General features: G+C 45.1%; 1 protein-coding gene across 1 annotated transcript in view; it reads left to right on the plus strand.

Moving 5' to 3' along the window:
- The window catches only part of USP35 (ubiquitin specific peptidase 35), a 57,874-nt gene that overhangs the window by 26,536 nt on the left and 5,936 nt on the right, over positions 1-25,402 (plus strand). Inside the window, exons 3-10 of the mRNA XM_030558180.1 lie at positions 1,478-1,613; positions 4,696-4,825; positions 9,606-9,707; positions 11,151-11,309; positions 11,790-11,983; positions 12,098-12,191; positions 22,358-22,464; positions 23,527-24,763. Of these exons, the coding sequence (XP_030414040.1) occupies positions 1,478-1,613; positions 4,696-4,825; positions 9,606-9,707; positions 11,151-11,309; positions 11,790-11,983; positions 12,098-12,191; positions 22,358-22,464; positions 23,527-24,763 (2,159 nt within the window). The remainder of the gene's footprint in view (positions 1-1,477; positions 1,614-4,695; positions 4,826-9,605; positions 9,708-11,150; positions 11,310-11,789; positions 11,984-12,097; positions 12,192-22,357; positions 22,465-23,526; positions 24,764-25,402) is intronic.

Below are 25,402 nucleotides of genomic sequence, written 5' to 3' on the forward strand. Positions count from 1 at the left end.
TAGGGAGGTGATGGAATCTTCTTCCTTAGAGGTTTTTAAGATCAGGTTTGACAAAGCCCTGGCTGGGATGATTTAGTTAGTTGGGGACTGGTCCTGCTTTGAGCAGGGGGTTGGACAAGATGACCTCCTGAGGTCCCTTCCAACCCTGATATTCAATGAGTCTATGATTCTATGAAGAGGACCATGCACAAGCCTTTAACTGGGCTGAGGTTTTCCCTGCACTTCAGGCAAACCACATTGTTTTGGGTAAAAAATATAAAATAGATTTATTAACCACAGACAGATAGATTTCAAGTGCTTATAAGTGATAGCAGACAGATCAAAAATGGTTACCTGAGAAATAAAATCGCAATCTAAGTCTTATACACTAGATAGGATTTGAATCAAGCAGTGTCTCATCTTGTTAGATAGTATAAACAGGTCATCAAGCTTCCATGCACAGGCAGGCTTCCCTCTTCCCTGCCTGGGATCCCCGTTCCCCAGTTCAGTTGTTGTTCCACAAGTGTTTCCAGGTGTTCTCTGGTCTGGAGCATGAGGCCCCATGGTGATGTCGCTTCCCCCTTTTATAGTTTCTTCCATTTGGTGGGAACCCCTTTGTTCCAAGCCAAGTTCCCAGTCCAGTTTGTGGAAAAATACAGGTACGAAAATGGAGTTCAGTGTCATTGTGATCTGGTCACAAGCCCTTGCGTGCTCCTGATGAGTTGTGGCAGCCATTGCTCACGGGATGACTGAAGCGTCCCCAGGACAGTTCATCAGATGAAGATAAGCTTTCCTCATGGCCCATTGTCTTTGTTGATGGGCCATGCAACTGGAATAGGCCATTCACAGTGTGCTCGCAGACTGTATGTAAAGCTTTATGAGTGTTACCTAGGTGCAAGCACATTTGAAATACAAATACATAGTTAATATTCATAACTCCAGATACAGAAATGATACATTTATACAAATAGGATAATCATATTCAGCAAACCGTAACTTTTCCATAGACACCTCACATGGCATATCTTGTACAAGATGCATCATAATCATATCACTATGGTAAATACGAGGTGTGGAGTGTCACATGTCCCATTGGAGGTTGTAGAGAATGAGTAGTAAAACATAGAGAGGGAATTTGCTTGCCTAGGGATCTAGGGGTCGGAACCAATTGGCGAGCTGTTAGAAAAGCAATAGCACACTCCAGGGGCTAGTATTCATTTGCATGTGATCCCTGCCCCTCTTTCAGCTGTGTGCCTCACAAAACACCCAGGGTGTCTGCCAAGACCGCCTGCCTTGTGTGCCGTTAAGAACATAGGAAGCGCCATCCCAGAACAGATCAGTGTTGAGTCGATGGAGCTATGCTGATTTACACTACCTGATGAGCCAGCCCTTTGTGTAGCTAGAAAGGTTTTGACCTTTGCAGTAGAGATAGGATAATGTAAACCGGATTTCCCAGCAACTTCCAGCTTTAATGTCTGTTCTTACTAATGTCTTACAGAGGAGCAGGAAGCTCCATCGAATGCCTTGGCCAGCGTGGTCCAGTATGTTCCACTAGAGCTCATGGATGGTGTCATAAGAAACCTAACCAATGATGACAGCATAACGGATGTGCAGATGATGACTGCGATCAGTAGGTAGGAGATGCAAGGTGGTACCGGTGGCTGAACATCCTCTAAGGATTCTTGCTGTGCATCCTCAAGCCAGAGAAGGACCTGCCCAATAGCTACATTCAACCCTTCCTAGCAATTTCATCCCAGGGCTCAGGCTTAGGAGCAGAATACTCTTTGCTGGTATCCTGTACAGCCCTCGTGTGGAGGTTTGACGGGTGGCGGGGACAGGAGAATTTTGCTATCCCTTCTCACTACCCTCCAAGCATGCAGGCCTCTGGAAATAAGGACCAGGATTTTCAACAGGGACTTGTGATTTCTAGGTTCCCCACTTGAGACGCCTTAAAAGGGCCTGAGTTTCAGAAAGTGCTGAGAACCTGCCCTCTGAATATCAAGTCCCTTTAAGATGTCTCAAGTTGGGCACCTGAAGTGGAGGTACACAGAATCACTAGGCACTTCTGAAAATCTTGCCCAAGGTGAGTGCAACTGCTGGTGCTTTTTCACTGGATCTTTATTTAACTGGGTGATGTATCGTGGCTCACACCCTGGCGGTGAAAACAGCTTCAGCCTGAACTCAGAGCTGCTGTTTTCCCTACGGGGGTCTGGGCAGCACAGGTGCTGGTGTTGGTGGCTAGTAAGGCACAACTGACTGGCTTCCGGAGCAGCAGCTCCCTTCTACCTTAGCTCCTGTGAAAGTCACAGCTATAGAATGGGGAGCTCCACATGCTTGGAAAGCCTGGAGCACGGAGGAACTACATAAGGTGGTGGGCTGTTTAGTAATCAGTTGGTGACTTAGCATAGATATTGTGTAGCACCCAGATCCCACCCCGATGGATGCATGAGAACCACCTAGCTTGAGAGAGTTTATAAAGGGAAACCAAAGTTGTACTGTCTGCCATTTCCTGCCTGAAGTTGAGCCCCTGCCGATCCTAGCTGCATGCAAGGGTGCTTGTCTGGTCTGTCAGATTCTCTCTCTAATTGATGTCCAGCGTTCACCCAGTGTCTCACCTTTGCATTAGCACTTATGATATCTGCCTATATCCTGGCCGGTTGGCTAAATAGCAGTTGCACAAGGGGGGAAAACAAAATCAATCTTCCTGACTGTGTTTATTCCTGAAATAGATTCCAGGCTCCCTTCAGCCAAAGTCTGTATGTAGCTAAGGCTTACAGCAGCCAAGGTTCAAAATAACCAAGGGGAGAACTTCCCTGTATGTTGCCTGGACATGGTTTTAACCTCTAGTTTGCAGATTACATAGTAGGGTTTAGCCACTCAATGCGCAGCCAAGTACATATTTTATCCTAGAATGGCAGAGCTATCTCTTTTGGTTGCTCCAGTAGTGGAATGAAGGGGGCTGGATGGGTAAAAAGCCAGAGGACCTTTTTCTCCTGCAGGACAGTGGTTCAAATGTGCCCTAACTTGGTGAAATGAGAAATTAGCTGCCATCTAATGGTGCTTGGCTGCCGTCTAATGGTGATTGGTGGTGGTCTTGGTGCAGATCTTGGAGTCACACAAGAGGTATCCCTCTTGTTAGCAGACTCAATGGAGATGCCAAGGAGTGAATGAGCTGTGGACGGTTTGATCCCTAATTACGTTAGCACTCATTAACCAGGGGGTGGGTCTACTCAGGAAGAATGAGGGTTTAAAGAGCCAGCTCCTAAGTGACCAGAGGAGCTAGAGAACAGGGCTGAATGAACATCTGGCATTCTAGAGGTGGTCCTTCAAGGTCAGGCTTGGGATAGAGTCTCCTCTCTGGGGTCACCAACCTCCTCTGCAGGCCAGTGTCCAAGTCACAAAACTCCTCCCTCTCCCAGGTTCCTTGAGCAGGCTTGGCCTAGGAGAGTCTTCATCCTGGGGGCTCCTCAGAGAGGCCGCTTCCTGCTTTCCTTTGATACCCACGTCCACCTTGTCCTACAGGTTAAGTGTGTGCTCTCATGAGCCCAAGTACAAACACTCGTCCATAAAGGGCAGGCTGAGCAGGTACCCTCAAGTGGAGCTGGTCTTCTCCCTGGCTCCCTATGCAGAGCATTAACCCCTTCTCAGGGCCGGCTCCAGACCCTAGCACGCCAAGTGTGCCTGCGGGAGGTCCACCGGAGCTACAGGACCAGCGAGCTGCAGAGCGCCCCCTGCGGCGTGCCGCCGTGCTTGGGGCGGTGAAATGGCTAGAGCCGGCCCTGCCCCTTCCCTACCAGTTTTAGTGCTAGGTGCGTCCATCCCATCCCAGGCCACACATGGGGAGCTAGCACTGTTCACCATAGCCATTATACCTGGACTGGGGATAAATAAGAGGCTTCTGCATATACATCCCTGTTACCAACACAAAATTCTCTTTGACTTGCAGGGTGAGGTTTGTTTTCATAAAGTCTAAAGTGATCCAAGTCAAAGCGCTTCTGTATTTCAGTGCTGTTTCCAACCCCCGTCTTTTCTTTCTTTTCATGGGGCGCTAATCCCAGATGCCGCTGTGGACTCTAATCAATAATTCCAATAAGAGCTTCGGATTCCAAAAATAGCTGTTGCAAAATCAATTGCCTCTTTCCTGTAAAATCCTCTGTTACAGTGAATGATTACTCATTGCTACAGAAACATTAAGCAGAGCTTGGGAAATGTAATTAGGCTCACTTAGGAGCCAGGCGGAAGTTTTGGTGAACTGTTTATAAACTGATGGCGCTCCACAGAGCTACATTAACATCATTCTTTCTTCGAAGTGGAATTACTTTGAAAGTCACATAAAGGGGTTTTATTTTTGTGCATGGAACCATCTAGCTCAACACACAAAAAAAATATATAGAGAGATATATGCCTATCTCATAGAGCTGGAAGGGATCCCAAAAGGTCATTGAGTCCAGCCCCCTGCCTTCACTAGCAGGACCAAGTACTGATTTTGCCCCAGGTCCCTAAGTGGCCCCCTCAAGGATTGAGCTGACAACCGTGGGTTTAGCAGGCCAATGCTCAAACCACTGAGCCATCCCTTCCCCCTAATACAGCAGCTTCAATGAGTAGATCCCAAGCTCCCTGGATAGGATTTTGGAGGTGACGGGGTTGTCCGGGACATCATGGATTTTATAATGCATATGTTAAGTCATTATTCCACATATTTGTTTTCCATTGTAGGATGATTGACTGGATCTCTTGGCCCCTAGGGAAGAACATCGACAAATGGATCATCGCTCTACTGAAGGGTTTGGCTGCAGTGAAAAAGTTCAGCATCTTGATTGAAGTCACTCTTTTGAAAATTGAAAAGGTCAGTGTGCCCTTCAGTCATGGCTGCAGCCAGAGTCTGTCCTTCCCCCTTAGAACTGGAGCGTCTCTGTCCTGCTTTTTGATCAAATTAGACTGAGACATATATTGACATTAGTGCTGCAACCGGGTGACTAAAGGGGTCACCGTAGAATTGGATATTCGGTGCACTGGAGCGGTGCTAGTGGCTTGTACCTACTGAAATTTGTAACCACCTTACCTTGCTATCTATAGAACTGGTAGACTGGAATCTGCCTTGTATGGCTTTCTAGCCAGCAGTTCTTGCCCCCACATACAATGGATATATAGAAGTGGGAGGCAGAGCTGCCTAGTCGTTAGAGCAGGAGACTGGGAGTCAGGAGTTCGTTGCCTGATTCTCATTGGTTCAACGTGTTTCCTCAGACAAGTCAATTACAGCCACCTCTAAAGTGACTGTGGATTTTGGATCCCTCATTGTTGGAGGGCCCAACTTGAGACACTTAGGATCTGATTTTCAGAAGTGCCAAGCATCTGTAGCTCCCATTGACTTTAACTGTTGTGGTGAATGCTCAGTGCAGTATGAAAATGAGGCCCTGGGGGTCTCAAGTTGGGTACCCAAAATCAATGACCACTTTAGAAAATATTACCCTTGCATCTCTCTGCCTCACTCTCCCCATTTGTATGATGGGGGACTGTGACAGGCTTGGTCACAGAGACCCCTTGGGACTGTCACCTGATGTGCTGAGACTACTTCTGAGCCCGTTTTCCCTGCCAGCTTGGGACTTCAGAACCCTGTCTCATTGAGCCAGATGCACTAACCTGCTACAACACAGACCCAAGATCTGAACCACGTCCCCAAAGCTGCTGACTTAACTGAAAACAGCTTAGCGAGTACTCCTGTCTTCAGGACCCAGACACCCAGCTCCCAATGGGATCCAAACCCAAAATAAATCTGTTTTACTCTGTATAAAGCTTATACAGGGTAAACTCATAAATTGTCTGCCCTCTGTAACACTGATAGAGATATATGTACAGCTGTTTGCTCTCCCAGGTATTAATCACTTACTCTGGGTTTATTAATAAACAAAAGTGATTTTATTAAGTGTAAAAAGTAGGATTTATTTGGTTTCAAGTAATAACAGACAGAACAAAGTAAGTTACCAAGCAAAATAAAACAATACATGCAAGTCTAAGCCTAACACATTAAGAAACAGAGTACAAGTAAATCTCACCCTCAGAGATGTTCCAATAAGCTTCTTTCACAGATTAGACTCCTTCCTAGTTTGGGCCCAATCCTTTCCCCTGGTACAGACCTTGTTAGTTCCAGCAGGCGTCTTAGGTGAAAAGCAGGGGATTCCACATGACTGGGACCCCTTTGTTCTGTTCCACCCCCTTTTATAGCTTTGGCACAAGGCAGGAATCCTTTGTTTCTTTCTGGATTCCCACCCCTCCTTCTAAATGGAAAAGCACCAGGTTTAAGATGGATTCCTGTATCATGTGATATGGTCGCATGTCCTGTGACCTGACAGCAAGTGTGAAAAATTGGGACGGGGGTAGGGGGTAATAGGAGTCTATATAAGAAAAAGACCCCAAAATCGAGACTGTCCCTGTAAAATCAGGACATCTGGTCACCCTACCCCATGTCTCCATTCTTCCAAGGCTGGCCAGCATGTACCCAGGAAGTTTGGCTCTGTTTACTTGCAATTCACAACCAATTGTCCTAGTTAATGGGAGCCATCAAGATTCCAAGCCACCGTTAATGGCCCATAATTTGCATAATTACAATAGGACTTCAGAATAATACTTCATATTTCTAGTTTTAGATACAAGAATGATACATAGATACAAATAGGATGAACACACTCAGTAGATTATAAGCTTTGTAATGACACCTTACAAGATACCTTTTGCATAAAGCATACTCCAGTTACATTATATTCATACTCAGAAGCATATTTCCATAAACATATGGAGTGCAACATTACAGGGACAATACTTACCTACCTTGGAGAATCAGCCATGGAAGGCACTATTAAAGTCTAAAGTGTTACTGTTAACTGCAAGTACCTCTTGAATGAACCAAACTGAGAACTGCAGGAGCATATTATTTCTTCTGGTGCTGCTTTTGTTCTTCTTTCCTTTCGATGTTAATCCATTAGAAACTGACCTGACAGCCATTTAAAATTGGCTTGTGATGCATTTAGCTGCTGGGATTGTGGAACGCAATGGGTTATAGATCAGCTTCGGGAGTGTTGGCATTTTTTGCCCATTATCTCGTGAGATGCCGATCTTGAAAGAGGAGGATATGGTTACTAGCCCTCTGCTTTCAATGCACAGGCTCCAGTGATTTGTCTGAGGGGCTGAAGGCATTTGAAACATCATGGCAAAGAAAGTGAAGATTAATTTAGAAAATGTAATATCACTTTGCACTTGTTTAGTGCCTCCCATATGAGGAGCTCAACTCACTTTGGCATTGTGGCAGCCCTGATGAGGGATTGGGCGAGGCACACTACACATGCGCAACAGAGTGTCTCTGCCCCAAAGAGCTCATGGTCATGGCAGGTGGAGAGACACAGCGGGTGCCCACAACTGGCTACTGGGGGCAGAGCAATGCACGAGTGACACAGCTATGTTTGGCATCCCGAATAGCAGTGCCAGCACCTTGTTGAGTGGTGAGCCTCCAAACGTTCCTGTGAGCTGGGAAGCTGTTATCCTCCCCTTACAGAGAGGGAAATTCCTGGCCCAGAGAGGTTCGATGACTTGCCAGAGTTCAAGCTTTGAGTCCATGGCAGAGCCAGGAATAGAAGGTGGATCTGCTCACTCTCACGCATGTGCTTTAACCACAGGCTCATTACGTTCTCTTTTTGTGAGGGACTCCTCATCACAGCACGAGAACTTCTCAGAGATTTTTCTGTGTCCCTGCCCTCACCTGTCTATCAAATCTATTGTTGTGCAGCCTCACACATGGCAATCCCAGAAACAGTGGATGGGACTTCTTGTCTCAGGAGCATCCTTTCCCATTAAGTCTAGGTCCTGATGACAGGAAGCCCCACCACCCAGACCTTCCCTTTCTCTTGCCCCGTATCTCTCTCCTCTCCGTGATCTTCAGCATTGCAGGATGTCCCTCCCTGCCACGCCCAGTGCCTGTGCATGCTCCTCCTCCCTTCCTTTCTTTCTTCCTTCCCTGCTTCGCCTGCCTGCCAAGTGAGCCCTTCCCTGTCTGGTACTGGAGAGAGACAGGGTGCCCTGGAATGTGTTGGCTCAGCAGCAGTCGCCACTTCTGGGCTGGCAGGGCAGCCAGGAAAAGGAAGCCCAGACATGCACTGGTCTCTGGGGTTGCTGAAGCGTGGGGATGTGGGATTCAGCATCTGTTTCGTGGAGAGGAAGATAAAGAGACCGATCTCTCCCTGCTGCTCTGTGTTCCTTGCTTTGCTGTCGCTGAGTTGAGTGAGTCCCTCCAGGCACAGTGGGGAGAGATCAGCCTCAGTCTCATCTCACCCAGCCGCCGTCAGCCAACGCATCTGGAATCGCAGCACTTGGGACTAAGCCGGGTGTGCTGTAGAAGGCTGCTTCTGCTATAAATACACTTGAACTTGACTTCAAGAATTGCTCCCCCAGAAGTAGGAATCTGGAGGTGAAGGGAACAGAAGCTGGTTCCTCTGGGAGCAGCTCTTAATTACCGTGCCCAGGGAGCTGAGCTGTGTGGGATGTTAGAGATCCCTTTTATTCCACCTGTGCTGCAGTCACCGTTTGTGCCTTCATCTCCTCTCATGGTCTCCTCTCATGGTCTCCTCGGTGCTCGGCTCTCCAGGCAGAGCGTCTCTCTGTTTTCATCACTCCCCCAGTATTGACTTCTGCAGCTCCTGGCATCTGGGTTGTGTTCATGGCTCTGCCACAGACTCCCTATAACAATATTTCCCATACAGTGGGTCCTGACCCACCATTGGGTCGCAGGAAGGTTGCCGTGTCCAGAGCTGGATTAACTCATCATGGGGCAGTGGCCCAGGCAAACGTACAGTTTTTATCCTGTACACAGGGGAGGCTGTGGGGTGGAAGGTGGGGTTTGGACAGCGATGGCTTCTGTCCCATGGGGCTGAGCCCCACTCTCCTCTTCAGACACTGTTGCCTGGTGCTCAGGGTCGCAGCATCACACAGGTTTGGCCCAGCCAGAAGTTGGCGTCTGGTCGCAATACCACTCACTCAAATTTGGCCCTGTCTCCCTCCTGTCAGTTTGGAGGGTTGGCCAGGCCAAACTTGAGTGGCTCTGCGATCCCATCGTGCACCAGGTTGCAGAGAGACCAGGCCCGGCTCTGTAAGACAGTAGCTGTTGCTGCAGGGTGAGTGCAGGGTGGGCTCACTCTCCAAGACTTCAGTCCTCCTCCCCCAATTCTCCTCCACACTGGGATTAGCTGGGATTAGGCTTGCAGTGCTGGGACAGCGTGTACATATCATGTCTGTTTAGAATGTAAGCTCTTCAGGGCAGGGATTGTCTCTCAGCCTCAACTAGCCCAAGGAGTCTGGGTTATGGTCTTTCATCATCCCAAAACTAGAATTATCCTTAATCTTCCTGGCCTGTGGCTCCAGAACATCCCTCTACCTCTGCTATTATTAGACCCTGTACAGTGTGAAGTTGTATTCGATGCACTCTCCCCATTCGTGCACCAACCAGGCCTCACCCTACCTGGCTTATAACAGCAGGTCAGAGAGTTTCCTGAGTCATGCAGAGGTGTCTCTACCAATCTTAATAAGACCTGAGGCCACCATGTTTAATGCCTAAAAGCATTTCTGTGTTTTTCCCTCCATAGGTCTTTTCCAAGTTGCTGTACCCCATTGTGAGGGAGGGAGCGCTGTCCGTTCTACTGTACATGCTGCTGAGTTTCCAGCACTCGCATGAAGCATTCCACTTGGTAAGGCTAAATCCAGACTTAAACAAGTGTGTCATACGGAGCATATCATACCTCCGTTCAGTACGATGAACGTAATAGCTAAGGTAGCTAAAAAAGAGCCTGGATGCAAAGACGCTAGAGAATCATCTTCCATGGCCAGAGGTTCTCAAGATTATTTTCATGGCATGCCACAAATCTGAACCCAGTCCTTCCTCAGCTGCTCCACAGAACCTTTTGCATCCATCTCTACAGCAGATTGATGGTGGCACTAGGGGAACCAGAGCTGGTGTATTTGGGGTGCTCTGAGCCTAAGGAGTTGATTGCAAGGGACCAAGCAAACATGCTACAGCAGGAGACCAGGGATGAAGACTGGAAGCCGGTTCCTTCCTTCTCCCTGACAACTCCTCCCTTCTTTTGCTTAGCAAACATAGGAGGCAAACCTGTCTGGCTTCCTATCTGTTTCTATTGGCATGTATGTCTTTGATGAGATCTGAGAAATGCTCATACAAGAGCTTAGGAAAATATTGATCGCAAAAAGGTGTTTGTTTCCCTCCCCAACAAAGTTTCCCATTTTTCTCAGTGAATGAAATCCCCACAGATTAGCAAAAAAAGAAGATTCATGCTTGAAATGAAAGAAGCATGCAACTGTTTTACAAGGCAGAAGCAGTGTTAGAGATAATTTCATTCAAAAATAGTCATTCAGGACAGATGAGGTGAAATCAGAGGAAACAAATTAGTGAGAAATGTTGCATGAATTTCCATGGGAATTTTTAAACCAGGATCTAGCACATTTGGGAAGAATATATTAGTTCCATACTGCTACAGACCCAGCAGGGGGCACTTGTGTACAGTTCTTTTGGATTTGGCGTCTGTAAACTTGAGAGTTGCGTTTTTGCTTTAATTTCCTTTATAAAGAGTGGATTTAAAACAAAATAATCAATTTGGCTATTTGGACATCTCTTCCCACCCGTCCGGCTACAACAACCGGGGTGTAGTTTATAGAGATTGCAATAAAATGGTACAAATCACAGATTAATCAACATAGGCCCAATTAGCAGTAGATGTAGCTCATAGTTTAAGGTTAAGCTCCTTAGTGCTCCATTCCAGCAGGCAAATTTCCATTCCCTAGTAAGTGTGTGTGTGGACAGACAGCACAGACTAAGAGAGGGGGTGAAAGTCACCCTTGTGCAAAGGCCTAACGCAGGGCCTAGGTAACACACTTAAGGCCCAATTAAGCCCTCAAAATAAGGTTTAAGATCCTGATCCTGCACCACTGAAGACTGGGGGCTTTGCTGTTGACTTCAATAGATTCAAGGTGGGATTGAAGTGGTGCACAGGCCTTGTGTGCTGGCCCTCTGGAAGGGGTGAATTTCACACAGATACCTTAATCCAGCGTGCTGTGTGTGGTGTAGATGCATAACTAGTCTGAGACTTATGTCAATGACTTAACTTTGCTATTTTTAGCTTCTTCCCCACATTCCCAGACTGGTGGCTTCTCTGAACAAGGAAGACTCCAACTCCGCAACAAGCTGCCTGGAACAGCTGGCCGAGCTGATCCACTCTATGTTCTTCCGGTTTTCAGGATTTCCAGATCTCTATGAGCCGGTCATGGAAGCAATCAAAGTAAGTCATGCAGTTCTAGTCTAGTCCTCTGAACCGCATGTAAACTAGCTTTAGTTTGCTGTTCAGTACAGAGCAACTTTCTCATCATTAGAGATGGGCCTGAAACGTATCTGAGCTCTCCTCACTCTGGGGAGAAGGGGATGCTTCAGATTCTGAATCTGGATCTTATCTGGGCAGCATGGCCCTGTCTTTGGGGGAGGGACCATCTCTTACTATGTGTCTGTGCTATGCCTAGCACTGTGAAGTCCTGATCACAAGTGTTGCTTCTGGCCACCTCCCTAATCCAAATAAAATAGAGTAAGTTATACGAAGCTTAAGCAAGTCATAGTGGGGAGTCAGTACTGCCCCCTATGATTTTCCAGTGACCTGAATTTCCCACGGAAGCTTTGCCAACAAGTTCTACTGGTACCTGTTAGCGATTCTTTATTACATCACAGGAAGTAAAATGGATGTTGACAAAAATATCTGGTTGTTTCTAAGGCTCTTCCGATTCCAAATGAAGACCGAATTAAACATTTACTGGGACAAAATGCTTGGACCTCCCAGAAGAATGAGCTGGCCTGTTTCTACCCACGTCTAGCTTCCAAATCTGACACGGGGAAAATGGGGTTAATTAACCTGGGGAACACCTGCTACATGAACAGCATCATTCAGGCTCTTTTCATGGCCTCCGAGTAGGTTTCCTTTTCCTCTCCTCTATCAACAGTGCTGTGAGTTTGTCTGTTACTGAAATTGGGTTTCCCCAATGGCTGATTTTCTCTGTTTGTGTTTTTGATTTGCTTTTAAAGCTTTAGGCACTCAGTGCTGAATTTAACCGAAAGCAATTCTCAGCCCTTGATGACAAAGCTCCAGTGGCTCTTTGCATTTCTGGAGCACAGTCAGGTAATTATGGCACATTCTTGTTTGTACCGTTGGCGATAGAATGGCTCCTCTGGGTGCTACACCCTGCCTGGTTCAATTGCTGAGAAGAGGCCTATGTGTCTTGGTGCAGTTTATAAAGTGCTCAGTTCTGTTTCTTATGAACTCCTGGAGGAATTCGGTGCCACTGCGCAATGCAGAATTAATGTTCTTTGAGAATTTCATGTTTCCCCTGCAGACCTGGAACTGCAGAATTGCTGGCTGCCAGTAGGGGCTGCTGTACTCTGCAGAGCCTGGCTCTCCAGCTCACAGTGAGCAATGTGCCCAGCCTGGTGGGGATGGAGACTCTGCATGCTCTGGCTGCCTGGCTTAATCCTCATCTGCCCAGGGATGGGAGAAAGCATGGGAGACGTGGCTCTGGTAAAGGGTGAGGAAGGGCAGGGCCGCACTGCACTGTTTCCCCAGGCAGGTTATTAAAGAAGTTGTGGGGAGTAAAGGCTCTGGAAGGGAGGGGGTGCAGGTGTCTCAGCCAGAGGTGCCCTATGGCTGGACTCTGGGGGGAGGGAGGTGCAGGTGTTTGGGCTCTGGGGGGGCACCATGCAGCCTTTTCCAGTGCCCTACAACTGGAACTGGGTTGTCATAGGTGTTTCTTTAACGCTCTACTTCTGGGAGAATCTCTCTTTCTTGGGGTTTCTATTGTTGACATACTTGTTGACCGGTATTTTGAAATAAATTACCCAAATAATTGAAACTGGAGTGATTATATTGTGTTATTTTGACAAATAAAATATGCAGAATTTTGCAGAATTTTATAATATTGTGCACAGAATTTTTAATATTTTGGCGCAGAATTTCCCCAGGAGTTCAGATTTGGAAAAATATAAGTGGTGGTCTCTCCCAAACTCTCTCACTCATGAGAATGGGCAATCTTCAGATTACAATCTCCCCTGGTTTGGTTGGTGTAATAAGTTAATATTAACATTCAAATATTCATTTGATTCAGTGGGTTTTAGAAATGAATGAGTTCACAGTTTTTGGAGCTCTTGTTTCAGGCTGCCTGCCAACTCAGGCAGACATCACAGTAGTGGTGATACATGGCTCATAGTTTGAAGGTTATCTTCACAACCATAAAAGCTCAAGGCCAAGATTTTCAAAAGCGACTGATGAGTGATTTTGAGTGCTTCCATTTTGGATGGCCAATTTGAAGCCTCTTAGCCCTGGTCTACACTGGGGGGGGGGGGGGGGAATCGATCTAAGTTACGCAACTTCAACTACGTGAATAACTTAGCTGAAGTCGACGTACTTAGATCGACTTACCATGGTTTCTTCACCGTGGTGAATCGACTGCTGCCGCTCCCCCGTTGACTCAGCCTGCGCCTCTCATGGCATTGGAGTACAGGAGTCGACGGGGGGAGCTTGGGGGTTGATTTATTGCGTCTAGTCTAGACATGATAAATTGGTCCCTGCTGGATCGATTGATGCCTGCCATTCCAGTGGGTAGTGTAGACATACCATTAGAGAGGCCACTGAAAGGTGATGGGTACTAATTCCCAAGCCATGGTCAGCAGAGAGCTGGCTTGTCCTCATTTCCAGATGCATTGAAAAAAGATGAGAATGCATCAGTTTCTGCTGTTGCTTTTTCATGTTAGCAAGTGCTGTGCTTGCCACAAGAGTGTTACTCAGCGGCTAGTGGGCGAGGAGGTGGTCTTCACAGGTATGAACAGAAGGGCATGTGCGCCACACAATTGCATGGGAAGGTTGGTATCCACAAACAAATGGGTACAAAGATGTGGTCATGCTTTGAAAACACTTGAGAATGTCCAGCACTGGGGATAACCCCGGATGTACTGTCAGTGCTGGGTAAGAGCTAATGTTGTCACACTTTGCCTAAGAGCTTGCTGCTTCGTACTGTCTTCCTTCTCATTCAATCAGCTGCATTCCTACTGGCTAAAATACATGGTTACTCTTATTATCTATCTGATCCTGGGGCTGGGATCCTGGGGCAGCATAACATGTAGCAGTGCTTATATGGTCAATCACACTGTCTCCCTAACAGCTTCTAGCTATTGTCTCTTCTCATGGTGATCTTCTTTCAGCTCTTAAAATCTCTTCTCATGCGGAGCTGTGTCCCAACTATACTAATTAGATAGCCCCTTCCTCAAGGCATGAGTTACGTTGTTCAGTAAGATAATACCTGCCCACAGTGATCAGAATAACGGGTGGAAGTTGTTTTATTTTTATAAAGGGATTTGGATCAAATTTAATGAAGGATCAAATGAACTGGTGAATGAATTAAGTGGAAGTCTCTGTACTAGTATATAAACATGGAAAGAGGAGATGAATAAAAGGGGATACGAAGAAAATATGTAAAATAATGAGTGAGCTAGAGAAGGTAGATCAGTTGAACTGATGCACCCAAGAGCAAGGAGACATTCAAGGAAATTGAGATAATTGCAGTTAGTCTGTAGAACTCATTACCACAAGGTACCATAAGGGCAAGAACGTAGAAGGATTCAGCAAGGGGTTTGTTTCGGCATATCTATGAACAACAGGAATATACAAAGTTACCCTCATACATCATAGTATAAACAATTAGATTTTGGGGATTAGAAGTAAACTTCCCTCGGGCCTGTAATCTCCTCCAGCAGAGATTACAGGTTTCTTCCTCTGAAGCAGTGGGTTCTGGCCACTGTGGCAGACGAGATACAGGACCAGATAGACCCACTGGCCTGATCCATTACAATTCCTGTGCTCCTAAGAATGAAGAGGAGGCTGAGTTGAAATGTGAAGAATTTCCACTTCCACATAAGCCCTTAGAGAGGCAGAATAACATTATCCATGATGAAATGTAGCCAGGACTCTGCAGTTAAAACGCTCTTGCTCATTGAAAATGCAGCATGAGATTTTAAGGCATGTATGTGGCTGACACCTTCATTTCAAGTCTCATTTGAAAGAGTGAATAACACAAATAGAGCATGCACTTATACAGCACCTTTCCCATGAGGACCTCAAAGCAATTTACAGATGTAGGCCCATTTCAATGACCCTGCTTTACAGATGGGAAAATTGAGGCACGGAGAGGTTAAGCGACTTGCCTGATATCACACAGCAAGACAGTGGCAGAGGTGGGACTAGAAAACATGTTTTCTGAGGCCTATTCCCATACTCTAACCCCTGAATGCTCCCTAATTGCAATGCACCAATGAAGCTTGCCCTGGTTGCTGAGTAGAAAGGCTATTTGTCTGGTTTAAAGCGGGACTGTCCTAGTTTTGTAAAGTTCTGTCCCTGTCTGGTAGTGAGTAAAACCAGATATGGCTTTGTCCAGTGAAAATCTGTCTCTGCCAGAGGACGCTAGTGGGGGCAGTGCCATTCACTCAGCGCAGCTGGGCCAGCTACAGCAGCTGCCCTTCCCTCTCCTTGGCTGAGCCAGCCAGTACTTTGATGGGGCTAGCAGCTGGTTAGACTCTGTAGGCAGGGGGCCAAACTGGCCTCTGTGCTGTCCTCTGTCAGGCACTGGGAAGCCAGCAAAAAGGTGGCTACAGTAGTCCACATTTTGAGATTATGAGGAGGGACCAGTGTTTGTGCAGGGTGCACAGGTTGAAAAAGGTCAGATTTTAGAAACAGCAGAGAGGAAAACACAGCTGGATGTGGGGGCACGGGAGAGGGAAGAATCAAAGAGGACTCATAAGTTAATGGTCTGAGTGGCTGATCCGGAAGATGGTGATATTTCAACAGTGAGGGGAAATGCAGGAAGGAGTTCCATTTTTTTGATCGTGTTAAATTTAAGATGAAGGGAAGACAGCGAGGGGGGATGTCAGAGAGAGAATGAGAGGGCAAAGCTGAAGTAAAGGACTGAAACTGAATAGATTAGAACATAAGAGTGGCCATACTGGGTCAGACCAAAGGTCCATCCAGCCCAATATCCTGTCTACCGACAGTGGCCCATGCCAGGTGCCCCAGAGGGAGTGAACCTAACAGGTAATGATCAAGTGATCTCTCTCTTGCCATCCATCTCCATCCTCTGACAAACAGAGGCTAGGGACACCATGTCTTACCCATCCTGGCTAATAGCCATTTATGGACTTAACTTCCATGAATGTATCGAGTTCTCTTTTAAACCCTGTTATAGTCTTAGCTTTCACAACCTCCTCAGGCAAGGAGTTCCACAGGGTTACTGTGCGCTGTGTGAAGAAGAACTTCCTTTTATTTGTTTTAAAGCTGCTGCCCATTAATTTCATTTGGTGGCCCCTAGTTCTTATATTATGGGAACAAGTACATAACTTTTCCTTATCCACTTTCTTTACATCACTCATGATTTTATATACCTCTATCATATTCTCCCTTAGTCTCCTCTTTTCCAAGCTGAAGAGTCCTAGCCTCTTTAATCTCTCCTCATATGGGACCCGTTCCAAACCCCTAATCATTTTAGTTGCCCTTCTCTGAACATTTTCTAATGCCAGTATATTTTTTTTGAGATGAGGAGACCACATCTGTATGCAGTATTTGAGATGTGGGTGTACCGTGGATTTATATAAGGGCAGTAAGATCTCTGTCTTATTTTCTATCCCTTTTTGAATGATTCCTAGCATCTTGTTTGCTTTTTTGACTGCTGCCACACACTGCGTGGACGTCTTCAGAGAACTATCCACGATGACTCCAAGATCTCCTTACTGATTAGTTGTAGCTAAACTAGCTAAATTAGAAAGTTAACTTTGTGCATCAAGGCCAAGGACTGGGGTGGCTGAGGGGGAGGTTGATAGATTGCTAGAACGGAGGGCCTGATATTAAAAGTAACCTCAGATTCTAGCAGGAACTCCCATCTGTTCCCTGGTAGTGCATCAGTAACCTCAGGTCTAGCAGGAACTCATGTCTGTCTGTCTGTCCCTGGTGGTGCACCAGTAAACTGTGTGAACAAAACTGTGACAGACAGTGTGCTTAAAAGGCTCTTAAACCCAGACTCCAGAACCTGCCACACCTGACTCTCCCAAGCAGAATATGTGTCTCCAGCATGGTCACGTTGCTGCCTTGTGTTTATCGAATACGTTGGTGATGTTCACGCGCCAAACAGAGGAGAAACGTATATGGCAAGGGTCGGCAACCTTTCAGAAGTGGTGTGCCAAGTCTTCATTTATTCACTCTAATTTAAGGTTTCACATGCCGGTAATACATTTTAACGTTTTAGAAGGTCTCTTTCTATAAGTCTATAATATATAACTAAACTATTGTTGCATGTAAAGTAAATAAGGTTTTTAAAATGTTTAAGAAGCTTCATTTAAAATTAAATTAAAATGCAGGAGAGCCCACCAGACCAGTGGCCAGGACCCGGGCAGTGTGAGTGCCACTGAAAATCAGCTCACATTCCGCCTTTGGCACACGTGCCATAGGTTGCCTACCCCTGGTATATGGTTTATAACCAACTTCTGGTCTGGATAAGCAGCCAACAACGAAACAATCTTTCTCTAACAGTGCCCTGGGGGCTCATCTGAAAATGGTGAGAGAAAACCCTTTCTAGCAGAACTGCTGCACCTGCTATCAGCACTTGTGTGGCACCACTGCCTTTGCACCTAGACGGAGCAGTGGTGGAAGCAGCACATGGCTGTATCTCAGAATAACCTGCTTACCTTAAATGCATATTACTGTGGCCATTCAAAAGCAGCTGGAATGTCTGGCTCATGTTAGGATCACCTCAGTGGGCCCCACATGTAGCTATTCGTTGCAGAAAAGGGTAGCAAGTAGCAACATAACCAAAGGACTGGGGGATTCTAGGTTTGCTAACATCTGCTCCTTCACTTAGAGATTCAGGTCTGGCGTAAGCAGGTGTGAACTTCATTGAAGCCAGTATTTTGCATACAAGAGTCAAAAAGAAACTTCTCTACTGTACCTTGCTGGGCCTTTTGGTATCGGGCTCTTTAGGTTCTTATATTGTGCTTGTCCCATCACCGTAGTAGGGAAAGAATCTCTGAATCTTTTAAAAAATCCTGGTCCCTGTTGGAAAATTAATAATCTCCATGATCAGGGTGACTACACCACTGCTCATACAGATAGCATGTTCCCTCAAACACTGATTCACAATCAGTTCTCCGCTGTAGTTGATAAAAGCAACATCGTCTCAGAGTTTGTTTATAGTCACTGCACTGAAACGCAAGACGTCTTTTAATCCTGAATGGCGGAAAGAATATGAGTTCATTACTGAAAGCAGGAATGGAGAGCATCTTACAGCCTGTGTAGGAGTGATGTAGCTGTCAGCAATCGTGGAAAAGGAGATTTGAATCAACACATTTCTGTTTGTACTTTTCAGAAGAACTCGTGCAGTGCAGCTACTTCAGCTGATATGCAGTAATTCTTCAAAGCAAGCGTGTTGCCTCATGCCGATAATGTGACTGCTGCTGAACTTTGCAAAGTGGTCCATGCTGTTATGCATCACCATTCTTAATGAAGCATCAACGGTAGCGTAAAAGTTAATAAAACTATTTACATGACTCGTCTGTGGCTAAAGATTTGACTTGCTGAAAAAGCAAGGCAAAAAGCATTGAGCAAGAACATTTTAGCCCCATATTCAGTTCAGAAGCATTTAGAAAATATTAAGAGTAATTATCTATATTTCTGTTTGACCACTGATTCTTTAAATAAGGGAGCAGCAAAGTGTTTTTCTTTAGTCTTAAGGTATTTCAGTTTTGAAAAAGGGATTCAACCCTTTCTCCTGGATTTAACAGTGATAGGAAACTGCACAAGCCTTTACCACAGAAACATTTGGAAAACTCAAGGCTTTTGACCTCAGTTTGCAGAAGCTGTCAGCCTATGCAGCAGATAATGCAAGTGTAAATTACGGGAGACATAACAACGTTTACCCGAAACTAAGGCTGTCAATTAATGGCAGTTAACTCAAACGATTAACTCAAAACAAATTAACTTAATTTATTTAAATCAATTGTCATTAATTGTAGTTTTAATTGCACTGTTAAACAATAATAGAATACCAATTTAACTTGATTATAAATATTTTCGGATGTCTTTCTACATTTTCGAATATATTGATTTCAGTTATAACACAGAATACAAAACGTAGAGTGCTCACTTGATCCTATTATTTTGTATTACAAATATTTACACTGTAAAAAAGATAAACTAAAGAAGTAGTATAGGTCAGTTCACCTCAGACAAGTACTGTAGTGCAATCTCTTTATCATGAAAGTGCAACTTACAAATGTAGAATTTTTATTTTTTTTACATAACTGCACGCAAAAACAAAACAATGTAAAACTTTAGAGCCTACAAGCCCACTCACTCCTACTTCTTGTGCAGCCAATCACTCAAACAAGTTTTTGTTTACATTTGCAGGAGATAATGCTGCCTGCTTCTTATTTACAATGTCACCTGAAAGTGAGAACAGGCGTTCATATGGCACTGTTGTAGTCAGCGTCCCAAGGTATTTACATGCCAGATAGGCTGAACATTCATATGCCCTTTCATGCTTTACCTTGTAGATTGCAAGTCTTATTTTTTTTACAGTGCAAATATTTGTAATAAAAATACTAATATAAATAGCATAAAGTATAAAATATTTGTAATAAAACATAATATATTTGTAATAAAAATAATATATAGTGTGTGTATATATCTAATATACATATGTATATAATGTAAGTATGTATATAGAATATGTAAATAATATACATCTCTACCCCAATACAATGCTGTCCTCAGGAACCAAAAAATCTTACTGCGTTATAGGTGAAACCGTGTTATATCGAACTTGCTTTGATCCGCCAGAGTGTGCAGCCCTGCCCCTCCGGAGCACTGCTTTACCGGGTTATGTCCAAATTCGTGTTATACTGGGTCGCATTATATCAGTGTAGAGGTATATTTGTAATAAAAAATAATATATATGTGTATATAATATACGTATGTATATAATATAATATACGTATGTATATATAATATACAAATAATATATTTGTAATAAAAATAATATAAATAGGATAAAGTATAAACTATTTGTAATAAAAATAATATCAAGTGAGCACTCTACATTGTGTATTCTGTGTTGTAACTGAAATCAATATATTTGAAAGTGTAGAAAAACATCCCAAACCATTTAAAATCAATTTAAATTGGTATTCTATTATTGTTTAACAGTGAGATTAAAACTGCAATTAATTGTGATTTAATTTTTTAATCATTTGACAACCCTTCCAGAAACTGAAAATGCCAACAGGGACACTTTAGCAGCCAGTTGCTTAGGACACATTCTTCATAGCACAACAGAGTACGCTGCAGAAAAACGTTGTCCGTGTCGAACATTTAATTCTAAAGGTTTATTCCCACTTCAGCATTTCTGCTACTGGAACAGAACAATGAAAGGCGCTTTGTGACCGTGAGGTGGAAGAGTGCAATCTATTGAGACATGTTACCAGGTGGCGGTCTCTTTTGCTAGCAGTCAATAGATGACCAAAGTGCTAAAACCCACTACCTAGTGATTTCTAGTGTCTAGGGGGGGAGGAGTGTCCCAAAGTAATCTGGAAAAGCTTTGGTAACAAGGGGGCTACCAGTGAGGTGGCTGAACTATATTTTCTCTTTGTGAGCCATGCTCTGAAGCTATTCATGGACTGTATTGAGACTTGAGAAGCCCAGTGCTTTAGTGTTCTTTCAGAGTGGTGCATGAGCTCACGAAGGGACTGAGTATGAAACTGGAGGGAAAGATTAGGGACAAGTTCTTTGGATACATGTGAATTCTGGGCTCCAGGGACTTACTCAAGATATTTCTGGAAGGTGTAAAAGGCTTCACGACCTTTATGAAAGATCAAAGAAGTATCTGCACGACTGGTTTGATTTCACTTTGCCATCACAGCAAAGTGTCCAAGTTAGCTCTTGAAAAACCCATCAGCTTTGAAGAATTTTTCTGAAGCTGTTTGTGTTTGTAGTGTGAAAGAATGAAGAATTTGGCATGATAAAAAGCCTAATCTCTTCTCTTCCATAAAAGGATTGCCTGCCCCATGAAGAGAGGTACCCGAAAAATTTTACTGAAGCACAGGGCAACTTCAAGAACTTGAAGAAAATCAGCTATTACATCTCTTCAGTACCCGATAGCAATGCTCTCAAAGAGAGGGTTTTCTTTCTGATGATCACAGCTTGGTAGGGTGACCAGACAGCAAGTGTGAAGAACAGGAAGTGGAGGGTAATAGGAACCTATATAAGAAAAAGACCAAAAATCAGGATTGTTCCTATAAAATTGGGACATCTGGTCACCCTACAGGTTGGAGACATGAAAGGATGCAGAGGTCATGAAAGCGGAGCGCCATATATGTGTCAGTTCAACAGAGGAATGCAAGAATATGTATGCAGAACAAGAACAAAGAACTTCTGAAGGCTTGGGATGGGCACCGATAAAGGGCTATGGTATTCTGTGAATTAGGCACACTAATCTATCTGCTTCTCACCAGCAAGCCTAACTGTCTTTACATTGTCACATTGTTCCCTACACACAAACAAACACCGTCTTTTATTGAGAAAGTTCTGAGTTACATTGTAATTTTTCATGCCTTTTTGTGTAATCATTCACAGAGTTGAATGCAGGGTTTGCAGGCTGTTGCATTGTCGAGCTTGCCAAAAAAAATCAGAATTAGTCTTTTATGATAATAAGCAGGAATGTGGCAATGTTTTGGTCCAGGTTTTATTTGCTAACATTTCCACATGTGGGGTCACTCCAGCGGGAGTGGGGATGCCCTATATTCTGGGGATGCATCGGCGGCCACCCTACTCCCGGAGTTTGCAGTGTACTGGCATTCTAGAGGTTATAAAGAAATCTTTTTATTGTCCTGCTAATGTTACACTCCAGGGACAGTTTTAAAACTGGAGTTTTTCTTAAACTTAATATCACCCCCCACGAAACAAACTCAGTTTGCACAAGCCCCGCTCAGTCTTTTCAGAGCACACACCACTCTTCTGCAACCAGAACTGTCCCCTTTGGCCCCTGCAGCAGATCTTCAATCCTTAAAGAGACAAGGCACAGGTTCCTCTATCCCTGATATTTGCTGATGAGTGCTACACTGCCTCCCAACAGGTTTCACTGACTGATGGTCTGCAAGGGCCTGACCCAACTCTCATTGATGTGAATGGAATGGAAAGTGATACCCAATGGGAGTGGGATCTGGCCTTAAATGCTTCTTTTCCTCTCGTTTTGTTGCTGCCAGCGACCTGCTATCTCACCTGAAGGCTTCCTCTCAGCCTCCTGGCCTCCTTGGTTTAGCCCTGGAGCTCAGCAGGACTGTTCCGAATACCTGAAGTACCTGCTGGATCGGTAAGTGGCAGCCTTTGTACACATTTGTGGGCAGGAGGCAGGTCTCTTTGTTCTGCGTTTGTACAAGGCAAGGCCTCTTAAACACAACATGATCAATTATAACAGAGATGCAAACAGCTGTTTGTCAAGGTCATTGTGCTCATCCCCTGCCAATGTGGGATTGTTCCCTAGAGAGAAAGTTGGAAGGTTTTCATGAATGATTTTGGACAACTACTATCAGTGATCATTTCCAAGGCTTTCTAAACATTGTATTGACTCACAGGTGAGTAATGTACTGGTGCTGGGGGTCTGATTGAGTGAGGTTACCCTAGAATGGCTGGGCTAAGGAAGCTAGAAATGTCAGCTAGGGCCCAAGGGGATTCTTTAGTTCACAGGATGGAGCACTGTGTGTTTGGAGCTGAAGGACAAGGGTTCTGGTCGCAGCTTCAATTATAAAGCCCTACTTTAGTCTCTCCTGTATATAAACTTTGGCTTGGAAAAATCAGTTTGGCCTGAAAACTGCCACATTCACCCTGAAGGCAAAAGGGATTTTCTTGGCCAAGTGTGTGGGAAAATCTGACTTTTTGAATGAAAAACATTTGAAAAAAACCACCCTTTTTTGAAATTTTGACTTTTGTCTGAAATTTCTCTCTCTCTCTGTAGCTCAAAAGCCATAGATCCCCTTCAAATCCCTCCCAGCTGCAGGTGGGCACGCAAAGGAGCTCTGGCAGAAACGGGGTGTGTGGCACACAAAAAGTGTATACACTCCAAATCCCATCCCCTCACCACCATTCAGGCAGAAGAACAACAGCAGGCAGGATTCTCTATGCCTACATGGGATGGAGCTGCCAACCTTTACAGTGTGGGGAACCACCGGCTGTGCTGAGCCATAACGAGACGAAACTCCATAGAGTGATAGTCTTTGGCCTAAAGTGTTGAGAAGTTAAAAGTACATCAACCTCCTAGGGGGTTGGGTGTGAAAAAAATAAGTAGGGAGAGGCTGTCTATGGATGAGGGACCGCACATTGGAGGTTACTGGTCTGTTGTGTTATTTCTAATGCAGGTTTTTTTCCTCTGCCAAAGGCTACATGAAGAAGAGAAAACTGGGAAAAGAATTTACCAAAAGCTTAAAGAGTCCAACTTGCTGCCTCAGGCTGAGGAGCGCCACTACTTAAACAAGACATTAATTGAGAAAATGTTCGGGGGTAAGATGATGACAAAAATCCGCTGTCTGAAGTGTCTAAATGTCTCCTCCCGAGAAGAAGCCTTCACAGACCTGTCCTTGGCTTTCCCACCGTCCAACAGACATGTGCGTCGGCAGAGCCACACAGCAGTTTTACCAGTGGAAGAAATCGGCCCACAGATTATTGAGCCACCCATAAAACCACAGAGTCAGGTAACAGAATCTCCAAGGAGGCAAAGGAAGCACCCCGTGTCTGGAGAACCTCCCATCCAGCTCTTGCCAATAGAAACAGTTGGGTTTCAGGAAGCAGAGGGACAAGAGACTCCTTTCATCTTGAGATCCGACAGAGATCATGTCAGCTGGGAGGCAGCAAAAGATCCACTGTTGTCTTTTGGAGAGCAGACTGGTGGCTCCGAGGACTCCAGATCTGTCCCGGATTTGATCAACTATTTCTTATCACCGGAAGTGCTGACATCCGAGAATAAATATCACTGTGAGAAGTGTGCTTCCCTGCAAGATGCGGAGAAAGTGGCTGAGCTGACGGAGGGGCCACACTACCTTGTCCTCACCCTGCTGAGGTTCTCCTTTGACCTGAGGACCATGAAGAGGAAGAAGATCCTGGATAACGTCTCAATTCCATTGGTGCTGAAGCTGCCAGTCCTGGTTGCCTCGGAGGACTCCGGTGAAGTATGCCAGAACAGGAATGACAGGGCTACCTCATGCAGTGGATTTGTGTCCAAAGTGTATGATCTCTGTAGCGTGGTGGTCCATTCTGGAGTCTCCTCAGAGAGTGGTCATTACTATTGTTATGCCAGAGAGTGTACCAGTACTGGTGCCAGCAGCCAGCCAAGGGACGGGGCACAGAAAAGCACATCAGACAAGCAGTTGGACTTTGAAATCCAGTGGTACCTCTTCAACGACACCAGGGTGTCCTTTTCCTCCTTCGAATCGGTCAGCAACGTGACCTCTTTCTTCCCCAAAGACACGGCCTATGTGCTGTTCTACAGGCAGCGGCCATGCAAGCAGAGCTGGGCTGTGCACGAGGTCGTTTCAGATGCCGTCCGGCTGCACGGGGAACTTTCTCCCAATAAAGACTTGATGGAAGCCATTTCCAAAGATAACATCCTGTATTTGCAGGTAACTCCATTTACCGTCAGCACCATGTTTTAGGGGAATGATTCTGCTTCCATCGAAATCAGTGTCAGCTTTTCTCTTGGCTTCAGTGGGAGCAGGCCTGTAGGTTACACACGTGGCTCCCAAAAGCTGAATCTCATCTCCCTTTTAAATCCAAATGTAAAGAGTTTCATTATTATTTGTTTAAGAGTAGCTGCAACTGAAGTCAGGGCCCCATTGTGCCAGGCAATGTACAAACACAGAGTGAGACACTCCCTGCCCTGAAGAGCTTACAGTCTACATAGACAGGTCAAAGGGTGGGAGGGGGAAAATAGGTCCAGAGGAGGAAGCGACTTGCCCAAGGTCACACAGCAGGTTGGTGGCAGTGATAGGATTAGAACCCAGATCTCCAAAATCCTAATTTATGTGTCGCTTTCAACTGCTCTTGGTACAGTAAGCACCTGGGACTGCTGTGAAGGATGCTATATACATGTATGCTGACAGGCATTTTCATTCACTACTATCAAATTTGAGTGCATTGCCAACAGCGGCGAAATAATCCCCTTAACACATCAGTCACATAAGGATTAGTCTCATTTAAAGAGAGGGCAACTGAGGCACGGAGATGCGAAGTGACTTGCCCAAGGTCACACACAAGAAGTC

Source organism: Gopherus evgoodei, chromosome 1, assembly GCF_007399415.2.
Source record: "Gopherus evgoodei ecotype Sinaloan lineage chromosome 1, rGopEvg1_v1.p, whole genome shotgun sequence".
In the NCBI taxonomy this organism is placed as follows: Eukaryota; Metazoa; Chordata; order Testudines; family Testudinidae; genus Gopherus; species Gopherus evgoodei.